The sequence below is a fragment of the Leopardus geoffroyi genome, chromosome D4, assembly GCF_018350155.1.
Source record: "Leopardus geoffroyi isolate Oge1 chromosome D4, O.geoffroyi_Oge1_pat1.0, whole genome shotgun sequence".
In the NCBI taxonomy this organism is placed as follows: Eukaryota; Metazoa; Chordata; class Mammalia; order Carnivora; family Felidae; genus Leopardus; species Leopardus geoffroyi.
Genome location: NC_059342.1, coordinates 6528797 through 6547379, shown reverse-complemented (window position 1 = coordinate 6547379; position 18583 = coordinate 6528797). Strand labels below are relative to the sequence as shown.

At 39.1% G+C, this 18583-nt stretch overlaps 1 protein-coding gene across 1 annotated transcript; it reads right to left on the bottom strand.

The window, feature by feature from the left end:
• Nucleotides 1–887: 887 nt before the first annotated feature.
• INSL6 (insulin like 6) lies at nt 888–14293 on the bottom strand. Its single transcript, XM_045468668.1, has 2 exons — nt 13934–14293; nt 888–1296 (listed from the first exon to the last, which is right to left on the bottom strand). The coding sequence occupies exons 1-2, from the start codon at nt 14214–14216 to the stop codon at nt 938–940; spliced, it is 642 nt and encodes a 213-aa protein (XP_045324624.1). The 5' UTR covers nt 14217–14293; the 3' UTR covers nt 888–937.
• Nucleotides 14294–18583: the final 4290 nt, after the last annotated feature.

The window sequence follows — 18583 nt, the reverse complement described above, 5'->3', positions numbered from 1 at the left end:
CCATTAAAAATATTTCACATGTGGACAAAGAGTGGAAAAAATACACCAAAAACTTCGTGTTATAATATCATATTGAGTTGAGATATGCAAGCACATAAATATAGGATTTCAACAATACTCCATAGGACTTTTACCAGTGGTTCTTGACCTTTAACTGACATCAGAATGAGCTGGAGGGCCTGTAACAATGCAGGTTGCTGTGCCCCACACCCAGAGTTTCTGATTCAGTAGTTCTGGGGTGGGACTTGAGACCTGCATTTCTAACAGGTTCCCAGGGGATGCTAACACTGCTGACTAGGTCAGCACTCTATTCTGACCAAGCCAAAAGGGAGTATCACATTATATCAGTACCTTCACAGCAAAGACATAGTATCCTGGAGAGATTTGTGTAATCTCGAGACATTCGCTGAACTCTCTTTAAGTCCTCAATAGAAACTTGCTGACCAATTACTATAATAAAACTCAAGGAATTAAAAGTGTACCTACTATTGCAGTATAAGAGCTCCTACTAGGAGTGGTAGTTGGTTAGTTATTTTTAACGTGGTCGAACAGATGTACTGGCATACTGGAGTGAGCCTAATGGTCATGGGCGTCAGTCTGTATGTCATACAGATGGAATGCGGAACATTCCATAAGCCATTTAAATGCAGCCTGAGAGAGTTTCAAGCACAATGACAAGCATGAACAGATAATTCTTAAGGTGTCTACATGGATCATGCCACCGCCAGTAAGATCTTCTTCAAATATAAAAATATATGAAAAATAGGAGTTACCAAAGAAAATACCAAGATTTCCTATTAACACAGAAAGTATTATTAAGCGCCCGCAAGTACATTCAGATGGTATTCACAGCAAAGAACCTACAAGGACAATTACCAAAAATAAAGTAAAATAAATATATTAAGCTTTTATTAAGTGAGTATCATTCCTATGATGGTTAGTATATTTCAGTCACAACTGATGGTGCATGTTTCTGTAAGTTTTTATAATCAATATATGGAAAGCATGCAATGCTGAGTTCTTCTTTGGTGCATCCTTTAAGACAACACTTTTCTGAGTATCCCCTGCGCTTTCTTTGGGGATGGTTCCCCCAAAACACACTGCTTAAGGTTTTAATTTTGTTTCTGTTTATCTTCTGAAATTCTAAGATTTCATGAATATATTGATTGGTATCTTGTGATGAGGACAATTCTCTTGTCTTATCTGGTGGCAAGTTGGCCCTTTTATATCTGTACTTAGGCAGTGACGACATCTCCAAACTGTTTATTGCTTCTTCCTCAGAGGCAGAAGTAGAAACTGTTGAGAGACAAGAAGAAAATCCTACCTTGTTAAAAATCTTCCTTTAGCTGAAAAAATTAATAACACTAGAATACTAAAGTCTGCTAATTATTAAAAAGAATCACATTTTAAATAATAAAATGGTTTTCGAAAGCAATATATGTATTTCAACTAAAACAGCTGTAGGTGGTATTTTCCTACAAAAAAGCTTAGAAACCTTTACACATTTTTTATGCAAAAACATTTTTTATTGAGATATCAGTCACATGTAAAGTCACATATAAATTCAGTATTTTGAAGCATACAATTCAGTGGTTTTTAGTGTATTCACAAGGTTATGCAACCATCGCCACTGTCTAATTCCAGAACATTTGTATCACTCTAAAAAGAAGCCCCATACCCATTAGCAGTCACCATTTCCTTCTTCCTCCAGCCCCTGGCAATCACTAATCTACTCTTCGTTTCTAAGGATTTGCCTATTTTGGAAATGAAATCATACCACATGTGGCCATTTATGTCTGATTTCTTTCACTGAGCAAAATGTTTTCAAGGTTTATCCGTGTTGCAGCATGTATCAGCATTCTATTTCTTTTATGACTGAATAGTTTTCCATTGTATGGATATACCACATTTTGTTCATCCATTTATCAGTTGATGGACATTTGGGTTGTTTCCACATTTTGGCTATTATGAATACTGCTGCTATGAATATTCACATATAAGATTTTGTTTCAATGTATGTCTGTAATTCTCTTGGGTGTCTACCTAGTAGTACAACTGCTCGATCATACAGTAAATTTAACTTTCTGAGAAGCCACCGAACTGTTTTCACAGTGTCTACACTATTCTACAGAGCTACCATTGATATACTAGGGTTCCAGTTGTTTCACACCCTCATCGACATTTGGCATTTTCCATTTTTGATTATAGTCATCCTAGTGAGATGTGAGGTGGTGCCAGCTGTTGCTTTGATTTGCATTTACCTAATGACTAATGATGTTGAGCATCTTGTCATGTGCTTATTGTATATCCTTTTTGTAGAAATGTCTATTTAAACTTTTCGCCCATTTTTAACTTGGGTTACAGTAATCTTCAGCAATTTCTCTTTCCCTGGTTTCAGTTACCTGTAGTCAACTGTGGTCTGGAAGCAGATGACCCTCCTTCTGACAGAGCATCAAAAGGTCAGTAGTAGCCTGATGCTACATCACAATGCCTACATCATTTACCTCGCTTCATCTCAGCACACAGGCATTTTATCATCTCACATCATCACAAGAAGGGTAAGGACAGATAACATATGTTGAGAGAGACCACATTCACATAACTTTTATTACAGTATATTGTTTTATGTTATATTTTATTATTAAGTTCTTACTGTGCCTTATTTATAAATTAAACTTTATTGTAGGTATGTATGTATAGGAAAAAACAGCATATGTAGAGTTCCGATAGCCACTGGGGGTCTTGGAGTATATCCCCTGCAGATAAAGTGGGATTGCTGTATTTGTCTTTTTATGCACATCTTATAACTAAGGGGCTAGTGGAAGCCATTTTGGTCTTTGTTGAAATACAAGGAAATGAAGAAGTGGTGATATGCTCAATGAACTGATTGCTATTATACTGCTCTTAACTCAGCATTATTAGAAAAAATCACAATCAATCCAGAAGGTAATTATTTGGAGGCTTGTTGGATTTCCATCATTGCCCTTGCCTATCTACTATCCCTTCTAGAAGGATATATTTGCCTATAATCACTGCTGTGGAGCCAGCCCTTAGACGGTCATGTTCTGAACTACATGACTCTACCCTATAGCCACAGTTGAACAGACTGGAGATTGTTAGTACCTGACCCCAAAGAAACCAATCAACTATGGTGGCCAACAATCCATGCCGTGTGAAAACATGAGTTGGCCCAATCAATTTCCTCTCTGTGAACTTACAACTAAGAAGTAATGAGAAAAAGATTAGTGAGAACCAAAACTGAAAGGGGACTGTGAAGCTAGTCATGACAAGCTAAAGCCAAAAAGGAACATAAATACTAGGGGAGAAAAGATTCAGAGAGAGAAAAAGAGAGAAAGTGGTTTTTAAAGTTGATGCAATTCCTTAGGCTTTCCAGAGCCTTTCCAAGTCCTTTCCTACCTCTTGTTTCTATAATAACTATATCCCCTATCATTTTTTCTTAAGGTTATTAGATAAATTATAGTTAGAGTCCTATTAGAACACCTTTTGCTACCTTTATATTTATATATGTATAGATGCATGTATTTATTTTTAAAATAGGCTCCACCCCCAACATGGGGCTTGAACTCACTACCCTGAGATTACCAGTTGCATGCTCTACCAACTGAGCCATGCAGGTGCCCCACTAACTTTGTATTTAAAATGCTGAAGCTGAATTGTGGAACATTTAAACTTTAGGATAGATATTAAAGATACTGAATAGTAAGTCATCTAAGACAGATAAATACATGATTGATTAAAATGGGTCATAATTAACAGAGTACACTGAAGGGAGAAAGTAAATTAGGTTGTCTAGGCACATTGAAGGAAGAGCTTCCTGTTGGGATGTGCCAGGTTCTGTCACTCAAAGAGTAAAGAAAAAACAAGAAGAAGGAAACTCTTTCACAAGTAAAGGCAGCTAAAGACTAGTCAGTGAACTGCATGTCAAATTGGGGAGGGAATTTAAGGAGAAACAAGCTGTACTCACCAGAAAGCAAGAAAGGTTAACATGAGCATTCAGATAAATGGATTTGAAAAAAGAGTAACAGAGGGGACCCAAATAGTGAAAAGGTAAGAAATCAGTGAAATACAAAACCCAAACACTGTGTTTAGAAACCCAAAACGGGTTCTTTAAAAGGATTAATAGATACAACTCTAGCCAGACTAATCAAGAAAAAAGAGATGAAACGGACAACAAAAAAGAACGATAGTTGTGTTTTTTAAATAAATGAATATGAGGAATGCTTGTACATTTAAAAATCAAGATGAAATGGATGAATCACGAGAAAAATATGAGATGCCTTAACTGGCACAGAAAACTTAGAAAGACAGACATGGGTGGCTTTAGAAGTAGGTTCTACCTGCTTTTCAGGAACAGTAAATTCTAATCATATACAGGTTGTTCCAGGAAAAGAGGAAAAAGGCAAAACCTGGCCAGCATCTTTTGTGAACCTAGTGTATGCTTTATTCCAAAACTGGATAAGAGCAACACGATTTAAAAACAACAACACATGAGCCTATTTACTTATAAATGTTTATGTGGAAGTCCTAAATGAGATATTGGTTAACTGAATCCATACACATATTTTACAAACATATTAAGAAAGTGTTTATTCCAGAAATTCAAAGATAGGTCAATACCCTAAAAATCTATCAATGCAATTTACCAAATTACTAAGCCCCCTACTCACTCTCAGTTGGGTTTGCTCTCTACTTGAAAGAAAAGGAAAGCAATCATAAGAGACTTGCATTTGGTTCCTTCACCATTTTTTTTTTACTCACCTTTACAGCCTGTGACCATACATTCTGCCTTCCTACTGGTTTACACAGGTGAGCTATGCACTCTAAAGCCAGTTCCTCCATTTATGGACCGGGTCTCATCTCCTCTCACCACTCCAGCAATGCTGTTCTATATCCTTCATCATTAACGCTTCATGCCTATTGAATATGCCTATAAGCACACAAAATGTTATTTCTCCCACTTAAAAAAAGCCAAAACCATGTCTCCTGGCCTTGCTTACCTTGCCAGTTACCATGGCAAAACTCCTTCATAGTGTTCTATTATTTGTTCATTCCTTTTCTCTCATTCTGCCTTAAACCCTCTCTAATCAGGCTTTTCCTGCATTGCTGCACCAAACTTCTCTTTTGAAGGTCACAAATGATCTCTCTGTTGCTAAATTCAACAGCCAGTTCTCATCTGACTCACTTTCTTCACTTGGTTTCTGGGACACCACCTTCTCTCTTCTTTCCACCTATTTGTTCCTTTTCTGTCTCCTTTGCAAATATTTCCTCTTCAGCTTTTTAATCTTGATCCCCTAGGGCTCAGTCCTTGGTACTCTTTTCTATTTACACCTCTTCTCTTGGTGATCTCATCCAGTCTTATGGCTCTAAAAATCATCTATGTACCTATGATTCCTAAATTCCTATCTTCAAGTAAGATTTTTTCCAACCCCCAGATTCTTAGGTCCTACTTCCTTCCTACTCACTGTCTCCACTTCAGTGTCTCAAAGTCAACATGCACCAAACTGAACTACTGATAGTCTTCTAGACCTGTTCCACGTGAGGCCTTTATTATCTCAGTTGATAGAAACCCTATGCTTCCAGGTGTTCAAAGCAAAAATTCTGGGATCATATTTCAAAAAAATTATTGGGGGGCACCGGAGTGGCTTAGTAAGTTAAGCGTCCTACTCTTGATTTTTGGCTCAGGTCATGATCTCATGGTTCTTGGGATCGAACGCCATGTTGGGCTCTGTTTGACAGCATGGAGTCTGCTTGGGATCCTGTCTCCTCTGTCTCTGTCCCTCCCCTGGTGTCTGTCTCTCTCTCTCTATCTAAATAAATAAATAAACATTTAACAAATTATATTGGAATCATTCTTGAATTCTCTTTTTTCTCATAGTTTACATAGAGTCTGCTCAAATATATCTGGAATGAAACAACTTCCAGTACCTCTACGGCTACCATCTCATCCAGCAACTATCATCTCTAATATCGCACCCTGCAAAGCAGGGCTCTGCTTCTAATCCTGCCTCCCTACAACTTGTCCTCAACACAGTAGCCAGAGTGATCCCTTTAAAATGCCAATTAATGTCATTCTTCTGCTTGAAAGCCTTTACTCAGAGTAAAGCCAAAATCCTTAAGATTGGTCTAAACAATTGCCCTAGGCCTGCCCAGTACCTCTCCCTCTGCTCTAGCCACACTAGCCTTGCTGTTCCCTGCATAAATGGGGCAGAAATGTATTTACTCTGCTCTTTCCTCTGCCTAAACACCCTTTCCCCAGCTGTCTGCTTGCCTGAATCTTTTACCTCCTCCTTTCTCAAACCTCACCTTTTCAATGAGCCCTGACATAGGACTACACTATTTAATCCTATAACCCACCCTCCAGCTGCCCTCACTCCTGATCTCCCTTATTATCCTCCTTCACTCTTTATTTTTCTATAGCTCTTATTACCTCTGAATATTTACTCATTTATTATGTTCACTTCCTACACAAGCTCCATGAGGCCAGACATCTTTGCTTTGTTCACTTCTATATCCCAAGTGCCTGGCACTTAGCAGGTACCCAAGAAGTATTTGGTGAATTAATTAGTAAAAGAAAAATCATATTAATATGCAAAATGATGTCCCCCAAAAGGCCTTAAAAAAGTTCATCCCTACTTTTAATGATTAAAAAAATAGCAACTCTTTTATCTTGGTGGAGATTATATAACATAAACCTATAAACATTATACCTAATGGAGATATTTAAATGCATTCCCCTTTAAAATTGGGAACATGACAAGACATCACACTATTACTACTACTTAACAGCACTACAGGACCTGGCTAATGCTAGAAGGAAAAAAAAAAAAAGACTGGTGTAAGGTTTAGAAAGGAAGTGACAAAACTATCATTTGTAATTGATAGAATCATCTATAGAAACAAACTCTTCGAACTATGAAGATAGTTCTGCATAATTACTGAATAAAGATCAACCTGTAAAAATCCTTTGCATTTTTCTAACCAAAAATCACTAACAAAAATACAATTAGCAAGTATTTACAATAGGAACAAAACAAAGTATTAAGGAGTATACAATACAGAAAGTCTCTCCTGAGAAAACTTTTTACTTTAAAAACTTTTTGTGTGTGTTTATTTTTGAAAGAGAGAAAGAGACACAGAGCGTGAGTGGGGGAGGGGCAGAGAGAGAGGGAGACACAGAATCTGAAGCAGGCTCCAGGCTCCAGGCTGTCAGTACAGAGCCTGATGTGGGGCTTGAGCCCACAAGCCTTGAGGTTATGACCTGAGCTGGAGTCAGATGCTCAACAGACTGAGCCACCCAGGCACCCCATGCTTACTTTATTTTAAAAAGATATAAATCTTCTTCAAATTAATCTATATATTCTATGCATCTCAATTAAAATTACACATGGATTTTAATTTTATTTTTTTATTATACTATGCTCACCACAAGTATAGCTACCATATAGCACCATACAATGCTGTTACAATGTCATTGACTGTATTTCCTAGGCTGTACCTTTTATTCCCATGACTTAGTCATTCCAAAACGGGGAGCTTGTATCTCCCACTCCCCTTTACTGATTTTGCCCATTCTCTCCACATCCTTTTCCTCTGGCAACCATCAGTTTCTTCTCTGCATTTACAGGTCTGATTCTATTTTTCTTTATTCATTTATTTTTGTTTATTCATTTGTTTATTCATTTATTCATTTGTGTATTCATTTTGTTTATTCATGTTCACTGGAATCATGTGGTATTTGTCTTTCTCAGTCTGACTTATCTCACTTAGCATAATACCCTCCAGGCCTATCTATGTTGTCACAAATAGCAAGATCTCATCCTTTTTATGGTTACATAATATTCGTGTGTGTGTGTGTGTGTGTATACCACTTTTTCTTTGTCCACTCATCTATCAGTAGACACTTGGGTTGTTTCCATTTCTTGGTTATTGTAAATAATGCTACAATAAACATAAGGGCACATATAACTTTTTGAACTAGTGTTTTTTGGTTTTTTTGGGTAAATACCCATAAGTGAAATTACTGAATCATACGGTATTTCTATTTTTAATTTTGAGGAACTCCATACTGTTTTTCACAGTGGTTATACCAATTTACATTCCCACCAACAGTGTAGAAGAGTTCCTTTTTCTTCACATCCTTACCAACACTTGTTATTTCTTGTCTTTTTGTGTTTTTTTAAAGTTTATTTTTGAGAGAGAGAGCGGGGTGGGGCAGAGGAAGAGAGGGAGAGAGAGAATCCCAAGCAGGCTCTGTGCTGTCAGCATAGGGCCTGATGCAGGCTTGAGCCCACAAACCATGAGATCATGACCTGAGCCAAAATCAAGAGTCAGACACTCAACCAACTGAGCCACCCACACACCCCTCTTGTCTTTCTGATTTTAGCTATTCTGATAGGTGTGAGATGACATCTCATTGTGGTTTTGATTTGCATTTCCCTGATGATTAGTGATGTTGAGCATCTTCTAATGTGTCTGTTGGCCATATGTCTTTTTTGGGAAAATATCTATTCAGGTCCTCTGGCCATTTTTAAATTGTTTATTTTTTTGGTGTTGGGTTGTCTAAGTTCTTTCTATTTTTTGACTATCAACCCCTTATCAGATATATCATTTGCAAATATCTTCTCTCATTAAGTAGGTTGCCATTTTGTTTTGTTGATGATTTCCTTTGCTGTGCAAAAGTTTTTATTTTGGTGAAGTCCCAATAGTTTATTTTTGCTTTTGCAAAAATATTTTGCTTGCCTTAGGAGACAGATCTAGAAAAATGTTCCTCTGACTGATATTAAAGAAATTACTGCCTGTTCTCTTCTAGGAGTTTTAAGGTTTTAGGTCTCACATTTAGGTCTTTAATCCATTTAGAATATATTTTTGTGTATGGTCCAGTTTCATTCTTTTGCAGGTAGCTATCCAGTTTTCCCAGCACAATTTACTGAAGAGACTATCTTTTCCCCATTGTATATCTTTCTTCCTTTCTCATAGATTGACCATATAGGTATGGGTTTATTTCTGGGCTTTCTAGCTTGTTTTTATATTGATCTATGTGTCTATTTTTCTGCCATTCTGTTTTGAAACCATACTGTTTTGATTACTATAGTTTTGTAGTATATTTTGAAATCTGGAATTGTAATTCCTCCTGCTTTATTCTTCTTTCTCAAGGCTGCTTTGGCTATTTTTTTTTTTTTTTTGTGGTTCCATAAAAATTTTAGTGTTATTTGTTCTAGTTCTGTGAAAAATGCTGTTGATATTTTGATAGGAATTGCACTGAATCTATAGATTGCTTTGGGTAGTATGTACATTTAAAAAATATTAATTCTTCCAATCCATGAGCATGGAATATCTCTCCATTTGTTTGTGTCATCTTCAATTTCTTTCATCAATGTTTTTATAATTTTCAGAACATAGGTCTTTTACTCCTTGGTTCAATTTATTACAAGATATTTTATTCCTTTTGGTGCAAAACTACATGGGGTTGTTTTCTTAATTGCTCTTTCTGCTACTTCATTATTAGTTCATAGAGACACTACCAATTCTGTACATTAATTTTGTACCCTGCAACTTTACTGAATTTATTTATTACTTCTAATAGTTTTTTTGGTGGTGTCTTTAGAGTTTTCTATGTATGGTATCATGTCATCTGCAAATAGTGACAGTTTATCTTCTTCCTTACTAATATGGATGGCTCTTATTTCTTTTTCTTGTCTGATTTCTGTGGCTAGGACTTCCAGTCCTATTTTGAATTAAAGTGGTGAGAGTGGGCATCCATTTCTTATTCCTGATGTTAGAGGAAAGTCTCTCAGTTTTTCGCAATTGAGTCTGAAGTTAGCTCTGGGTTTTTCATACATGGCCTTTACTCTGTTGAGGTATGTTCCCTCTAAATCCATATTGTTGAGAGTTTTATCATAAATGGATGTTGAATTTTGTCAAAATATTTTTCTGCATCTGTTGAGATGATCACAATTTTTATCCTTCATTTTATTCATGTATCATGTTGAATGATTTGCAAATACCGAATCATCTTTGAATTCCCAGAATAAATCTCATTTGATTGTGGTGAGTGATCCTTTTAAGTATTGTTGAATATGGTTTGCTAATATTTTGTTAAGGCAGACAGATTTTTTTAATGCTTATTTATTTTTTTAGGGGGTGGGGCAGAGGATCCAAAGCAGGCTCTGCGCTGACAGCAGAGAACCCCATGTGGGACTCGAACTCACAAACTGCGAGATCATAACGTGAGCTGAGACCTTATGCTTAACTGACTGAGCCACCAGGCACTCCTTGGCAGATGGATTTTTTAAAAAATTGAGTACACTTACTCTTAAATATATAGGGAAGAATAAAGGTCGAGAATTAGCTTAGTGGATCTTAAGAGAAAAAAAAAAACAACAACAACATTGGAGATGTGCCCTCCTATAAATGACATGCTACAGAGTCATATCATTAAAAACAGTATAGTAATTGTACGAGGTCAAACAAAAAGACCAATTAAATAGAATAGGAAAACTCGGGCAAACAATAAACAATAAAGGTAAGTCTAGAAGTCAATGGGAAAAAAATTATTATATAGTAGATGGTGTTCAGAAAACTAGCTGCTTTTGTAGAGCAAAATAAGACTTCTTGAAAAAACTAAGATAGTAATCCTTGCCATAACAGACACAGTGGTCTCCAGAAGAATTAAGAACCTAATGTGAAAAGTAAATCTATAAAGTTGGACACTCAACTGACTGAGCTACCCAAGCTCCCCCCAAAAAGTTTTTTTGATATCACTGCACCAAACTATCTTTCTCTATGTCAGAGTCAAATAGGTCATCAGAAGATTAAAATTGTTGGTAACTGACTTGATCTAACATAGAAATGTGTCCTGCGAGTACAAGTTAAAGTTAATCAACTTTTCGAGCCACATTCAAATGCAAAAGAAATGGCATAATTATACATTCTCTATTGGGAACACATACCTCTCTACAACTTATAATTATTCACTGGAAATTAATAGGATAGATTGTCATCTTTCCTTATAGATTAATAATTTTTAAAAATTTGGCACAAATTCAAGACAGATACATAATTTTCACTCGTGGAATTTGAGAAACTTAACAGATGAACATAGGGGAAGGGAAGGAAAAATAAGATAAAAACAGAGAGGGAGGCAAATCACAAGATACTCTTAAATATAGAGAACAAACTGAGGGTTGATGGGGGTGGGGGTGGGGGTGGGTTAAATGGGTGACGGGCACTAAGGAGGGCACTTTTTGGAATGAGCACTGGGTGTCATATGTAAGAGATGAATCATTGGGTTCTACGCCTGAAGCCAGGACTATACTGTATGTTAACTAATTTGCAAATTAAAAAAATGACGCAAATTCGTATTGATAACTTAAATCCATTTGTCATTCTCCCACACATTTTAAAACAACTGTAGCTTTATGGCCACATGGTATTTCCACTTCAGAAAACTGTCCTTTACATAGTTCCCACAATAACATGTTTCCATGGACATGACAGTTCTAAAATGTTGTAAGATACATTTTTATTTCCAGGGTGCCTGGGTGGCTCAGTCATTTAAGCATCCAGCTTCAGCTCAGGTCATGATCTCACAGTTCGTGGGTTGGAGCCCCGCCTCAGGCTCTGTGCTCACAGCTTGGAGCCTGGAGCCTGCTTGGGATTCTGTGTCTCCCTCGCTCTCTGCCCCACCCCCACTTGCACTATGACTCTCTCTCAAAAATAAATAAACATTAAAAAAATTTTTAAAAAGAAGATACATTTTTATTTCCTACAAATCTTGTTCTCCTGAAGCTCCCTCATTGAATTATTGGCATTTATTCCTCCAGGGAAGTGTGAATAATACCTGAAACAAAGGGGTCATTAATCAGCTCTGAGTTTTAAAGTTACTCTGAAAAAATTTAATAGCCTTGGGGCACCTGGGTGGCTCAGTCGGTTGAGCATCCAACTTCGGCTCAGGTCACGATCTCGGGGTTTGCGGGTTCGAGCCCCACGATGGGCTCTGTGCTGACAGCTCGGAGCCTGGAGCCTGCTTCGGATTCTGTGTCTCCCTCTCTCTCTCTGCCCCTCCACCGCTCAATTGTGTCTCTCAAAAATAAACATTAAAAACACTTAAATAAATAACCAACTCAAGCTTGGATGTCTGAACGTAAAATTTTGACTATAACATAGGTAGTGGGAACATCAGGCATCTCTGGGAGTTTGCAAAAATGTGGACTGTCAGGGCCTCCCCCCAGCCCCTCCTGAATGAGAACCTGTATGTTCACAGTTTTTGTTCCCCAGGTGAATCATATGCATGTTAAAGTGTGAGAATCACTGAATTAAAGTACAAGTGGAAGGCTGGGGACAGACCCTTCTTCCATTATGAGAGCAAAATAAAGTGAGTTTACATTAGGTAGGTTTGGTGGTAGAAAATGATCAAGATTCAGTCTGATGGTTTCTGCTATTTCTTTCAAAGTTTTCATCCCCTTAGCAGCAATAGGAAGAATGGGATGAGTTCTGTTCATTCATTTATTAAATAAGAAGTTAACAAGCACCTATGATGTGGGAGGCAACTTAATTTGTTTCGGTCATCCACAGGAAGGTGTTTTTTTGGCATGATAGTCCGTTTCTTTCCTTAATTTCAGAAATCTTGCCTGTAGCAAAATTTGTCCAAATCAAATTAATTACTTTAAAGGCAATAATTTCAATGACACTGTGCTATCGACAGCCTATACATAAAGTGCATTTTCTTTTAAAATGGCAAACCATGTTGGTACTAAAATGTACAACTACAGTTGGAGGAGAACAGTGAATCTGAAACAAGAATATTCTTCCTAAAGACTGTAAAAATATTAAGTATACATTCAGCATATATTAAGCACATACTATGTGCCAGGCCCTCTGCTAGGCATTTCAGATAAAAATATGCATGAAATAATCCCTATAATATGGTATGGTATACAGGACTGGCCTTATGGGGGTGAGACTCGTGCAGTCACACAGACCCAGTGCTTAGGAGAACTTTGCATTTTCCTTAATGCTCTATTGTCGCAGTCTTGAACGTCTCAAAAATTTTATCTTGTAATTGAAGTGTACTTAAGTATGTGAACTTTTAAGTGAAGTCTGATGGGACAATGGACCGTGTATGTGAGCAGAGGAGATACAAAAAAAGGGGTGGGGGAAGCTTTTTATTTTAGTACCTTCAATGGCCCTTTCTTGCTTCTGAATAAGGCGCCCTGTATTTCTCTTCTGCACAGGGCTGGACAGATTATGGGGCAGGTCCTGATGATGGTTAGATAGATCTACTGTGTTAGACATTGTGGTAGATGGAAAATGGAGTGAGTAGCTATGAAAGAGTCAGCGATGACCTCACAGGGAAAATGAAACCTAAGAGTTTTTGAAAGACAAAGCTGAGTTTGCCAGGTGACAAGTGTACTCCAGAAAGGGAAAGCTAGAGAAGCAGCAGCATTCTTTTTTTTTTATTTTTTTTAAACGTTTATTTATTTTTTGAGACAGAGAGAGACAGAGCATGAACGGGGGAGGGTCAGGGAGAGAGAGGGAGACACAGAATCAGAAACAGGCTCCAGGATCTGAGCTGTCAGCACAGAGCCCGACGCGGGGCTCGAACTTACGGACCACGAGATCATGACCTGCGCCGGACGCTTAACCGACTGAGCCACCCAGGCGCCCCGAGAAGCAGCAGCATTCTTACATAAATGTATAGATTTATATGTGTATACTTATTTCCTCTAAGTTAAAAAAAAAAAAAAAAAAGCTTCATTGTCTGCTGGCAATACATTGGCTTATAAATTTTTTTATTTTTCTCGGTACTAGGCACAAATTCCATTACCCGAGGAAGCTCACCTCCTGGTAGAGCAGATTTGGGGTAAAGAAATGTACAAGGGTGAACAACCACGCCTTTGGTTTATATTTTTACCTGGGTTTGTGCCTCTCGCCCAGGCTGGGAAAGTGGTTTGGGAGCTTTCCAACCGGTCGGGAATGAAGGTCTCAATCTTCTCGTTGGCCTGGGGAAACAGCTGGATCTTGGGGGTTTCCTCCTTCAAGAAGTGCCAGCTGACATTGCCACAGAGTTTTATTATTTCCTTCATGAGATGCCTGCCGCACAGCCTCCTAGCTCTGCTGATGTCGCTCAGCTCACGGGAGAACCGAACTAACGGGAGCCCCAGCCACAGCAGACACAGGCAGAGGAGCCGCGGCATCCCGAGGCCCCAGCAGCCCGGTCCGCGGCGCGGTGTAACTGCCTCCCGGCCGCCCGGCTTCTCCCGGCACCTGCGCTCGTGCCCCCGCCCCCGCCCCCGCCCACCGGCGCCGCGCACGCGCACCTGGCCGGCTTCCGAGCGCGTGCGGACCTCGCGAGAACGCTGAGGTGCGAGGCGTGAGGTGCGAGGCGGCCGCCCTGCGTGGGCTCTCAGAGCCAGGTAGGTGGCGGGCTCTAGTTCTTAAAGTCCTTCATTCGTTTCTTGTCCTGCCCTGTAGAGAGACGCATCCGTGAGCCGTGGGGCGCCGGTTAACTGGTAAAATCAGAAAAGGCGTTGCTCCTTCTAGCGGAGTGCCTTTGCCGCCCTTTTGCCTGGTTGGTCCCGGGGCGTCGCTTCCTCAGAAACACGTTCTCTCGGCTCCCCGGTGGGGTGCACCTCGGTGGTTCGTTCACGTTTGTTCGTGCGCTTGTTTGATACCGTCTGCCCCCAAGCCCCCCAGCTGCGTGCGGGCATGTTTGCTTCCCCCTGTACCCCAGGGCCTGGCGCGGTGGGCGTCAGAGGTGTTGGCGCCCCCGGGCGCGCTGGAATGTGCGAGTGTGAGTTCCCCCAGCCTGATTCGGATTCCGAGCGGCCCGAGGAGAACCCCGCCCGCCCCTCCGGGAGGGCAGCTGGGATGCTAATGTGCCGCCGTCGCGAGAGATTACAGAGGATTGTCTGTTGCCAAATTGTAACAAGCCTGCGACGGGGACGCCCTACGGGGTTTGCCTTCTAAGAGTAACAGTATTTTGCTAAAGTAGGAGCAGGGCGGCGGGGAAGGGCAGGCAGCGCGGTGGGTACCGGTCCTCGGTCTTTTTAGAGAAGATTGGATTGGATAAGTGCAGTGGCTCGGGAGGATGCAATACCGGCCAGCAGGGGGCAGTCGGGGGCCGTGCGGGAGGAGGAGTGAGCGGCCCCGGGATGCCCGGGACCCGCGCAGACCCGCGCGCGCAGTCAGTGTAGACTCCCGGTCTCCCTCTCCTTTCTGCCGCCCGCCTCTGCGTCTTCATCTCCCTTCTCCCTTTTCCTTTCTCCCAGCAACGTTGCCCTGCTTCCCCTTGGCGCCAGGGGGCGCTGTTCAGTTAGCTGGACTCGGATTTTTTTTTTTTTTTTTTTTAAAGATCTATGTGATTTGATTAGCACAATGTCATCACCTTCCTGGAAACACAGCGAATGTCCAAACTGTAGTGGGCCGTGAGCCCTGCGAGAACGGAAGACATTCATTAGACTGAGAGGAAGGTTTAAAGCGCACAAAAAAGCCTCTCAAGCAATGTATGTCAGAACCTGGCCAATTTGGTTTATACCCCCATTCACTCGCTCTGCACTCTCTGTATCCGCGCCCTGCTTTGTGTTTCTCCATATGCGATTCATTGCAGACTGGCATACTATATATATTTTATTTCTCTACTTGTTTACTGTCTCCTCCTACCAGAACGTAAGCTCCGTGCAGGCAGGGATTTCTGTTTGTTTCATTTTCTTTGATATCCTCTGCCTTGAACAGTGTCTGGAACATACTACGTTCTCAATAATACATTAATGTTAATAATTATAACTGATAATATATATAGCAAATAATAAGTGAAATGTTAATAGCATTAACACTCGTATAATATTTAGTGGATCGATTGATGAATCCTAGAGAATTGACTACTTGTTCCTTTTATACCCTATTTATTTCTTACTTTTAGAGAGAGTGCATAGGGGCTAAAGAGAGAGACAGGAGGTGAGGGACACAGGGAGAGAGAGAATCACAGCTGAGCGGAAATCAATAGTTGGAGGCTCAACCGACTGAGCCCCCCCCCCCGCACCCCTTTATACCCTGTTTCGTAGTTATGTCATAATTATGGTTCTTTACTGCACTATGGTGAATTTTTTTTTTAATTATGTACTTATCTACTGGTTGTAAGGTCATTAAGAAGTAGAACCATTTTTGTCTCATATTTATTATCCAGTGCCTAGGAGAATACCTACTAAATAGACCCTTAATAAACATTTTTGGAATGAATGAACACATTCTTAACTACTAATGTTCGTTGTTATTCTTTTATTTTTTTTTTTTACTTTTTATTATTTTATTTTATTATTATTTGTTTTAATTTACATCCAAGTTAGTTGTCATATAGTGCAACAATGATTTCAGGAGTAGATTCCTTAATGCCCCTTACCCATTTAGCCCATCCTCCCTCCCATAACCCCTCCAGTAACCCTCTGTGTGTTCTCCATGTTTAAGACTCTCTTATGTTCTGTCCCCCTCCCTGTTTTTATATTATTTTTGCTCCCCTTCCCTTATGTTCATCTTTTCTGTGTCTTAAAGTCCTCATATGAGTGAAGTCATATATTTGTCCTTCTCTAATTTCACTTAGCATAATACCCTCTAGTTCCACCTACATAGCTGCAAATGGCAAATTTATTCTTTTTGATTGCCGAGTAATACTCCATTGTATATATACACCATATCTTCTTTATCCACTCATCCATCGATGGACATTTGTGCTCTTTCAATTCCTTGGCTATCGTTGATAGCGCTGCTATAAACATTGGGGTGCATGTGTCCCTTTGAAGTAGCACACCTGTATCCCTTGGATAAATACCTAATAGTGCAATTGCTGGGTCATAGAGTAGTTCTATTTTTAATTTTTTGAACCTCCATACTATTTTCCAGAGTGGCTGCACCAGTTTGCATTCCCACCAGCAGTGCAGAAGAGATCCTCTCTCTCCACATCCTTGCCAACATCTGTTGTTGCCTGAGTTGTTAATGTTAGCCATTCTGACACGGGTGAGGGGGTATCTCATTGTGGTTTTGATTTGTATTTCCCGATGATGAGCGATGTTGAACATATTTTTTTATGTGTTGGTTGGCCATCTGGATGTCTTCTTTGGATAAGTGTCTATTCATGTCTTTTGCCCATTTCTTCACTGGATTGTTTTTTGGGTGTTGAGTTTGATAAGTTGTTTATTGATTTTGGATACTAACCCTTTATCTGATATGTCATTTGCAAATGTCTTCTCCCATTCCATCAGTTGCCTTTTAGTTTTGCTGATTGTTTCCTTTCTGTGCAGAAATTTTTATTTTGATGAGGTCCCAATAGTTCATTTTTGCTTTTGTTTCCCTTGCCTCTGGAGATGTGTTGAGTAAGAAGTTGCTGCAGCCAGGATCATTGAGGTTGTTGCCTGCTTTTTCCTCAAGGATTTTGATGGCTTCCTGTGTTACGTTTAGGTCTTTCATCCATTTTGAGCTTATTTTTGTGTATAATGTAAGAAAGTGGTTCATGTTCATTTTTCTGCATGTTGCTGTCCAGTTTTCCCAGCACCACTTGCTGAAGAGACTGTCTTTATTCCATCGGGTATTCTTTCCTGCTTTGTGAAAGATTGGTTGGCTCATTGTTGTTCTTATTAGCAAGATCCAATGAATTTACTGAACAGAACAAATTATTAGTGAAGTGTCTTATTTTGAATGAATGAGTTACAGTTATTACTAAATGAATTCCTGACTTATTCATTAGTATCTTGTCCTATTTTATGCCAGGTTATTGCCATAAAGTGGGAGCTCCCTAATAAACCACATTTGAGTATTTATAAGTTCTTTCTTTAAAAAATACTTTTTTTAAGTTTATTTACTTATTTTGAGAGAGTGTGCACAAGGGGGAGAGGGAGAGAAAGAGAATGAGAGAGAGAGAGAGAATCCCAGGTAGGCTCTGTATTATCAACGTAGAGCCTGATGCAGGGCTTGAACTCAGGAACGGTGAGATCATGACCTGAGCCGAAAGCAAGAATTGGATGCTTAACCCAGGTGACCCTTGAGTATTTATAAATGAGAATTTCATTTATGCAAGATAAAATATGGGATTATTAGGAATTATACTAGAATATTCGTTTCTCAAGTTATTTTTAGCATTTTATGTTGATACCTTAATATGGGAACTAGGATTCCCATATTTAATTCTTTAAATTTTTAGTTTAAAATTTGTAGGATACAATTAATTATAATAATTATAAGCTTGCTTGATTATTATAATACAGGTAATGTCTTCTTTACCTTTTGCTTTCTGTCCAGTTTATTGTGTGTCTCCTACTATAATGTTGGTCTTGTTAACACTTTATTTTTGGTGTTTACTTCCAGAATACATACCAATAGTATGTATTTAAAGATATGTTTTGAAAGAATGTTAATAAAACACTTATGTGTTGAGGAATTACCATGTCAGGAATTATTATGCATATTCATTTATATGTATTCTTGAATACATACAAGTAATACATATCCAAAGATGTATTTTGAAAGAATGGTAATAATAACATCATTATTGAGTGATTACTAAGTGCTTGTCCAT

Bases quoted from the DNA above. Each gene is read 5' to 3' on its own strand.
- INSL6 (XM_045468668.1), bottom strand. From the start codon at position 14,216: ATGCCGCGGCTCCTCTGCCTGTGTCTGCTGTGGCTGGGGCTCCCGTTA. The intron at 1,297-13,933 runs GTAAAAATATAA...GTCTCTCAACAG, and splicing joins GGCGAGAGGCACAAACCCAG to TTTCTACTTCTGCCTCTGAG.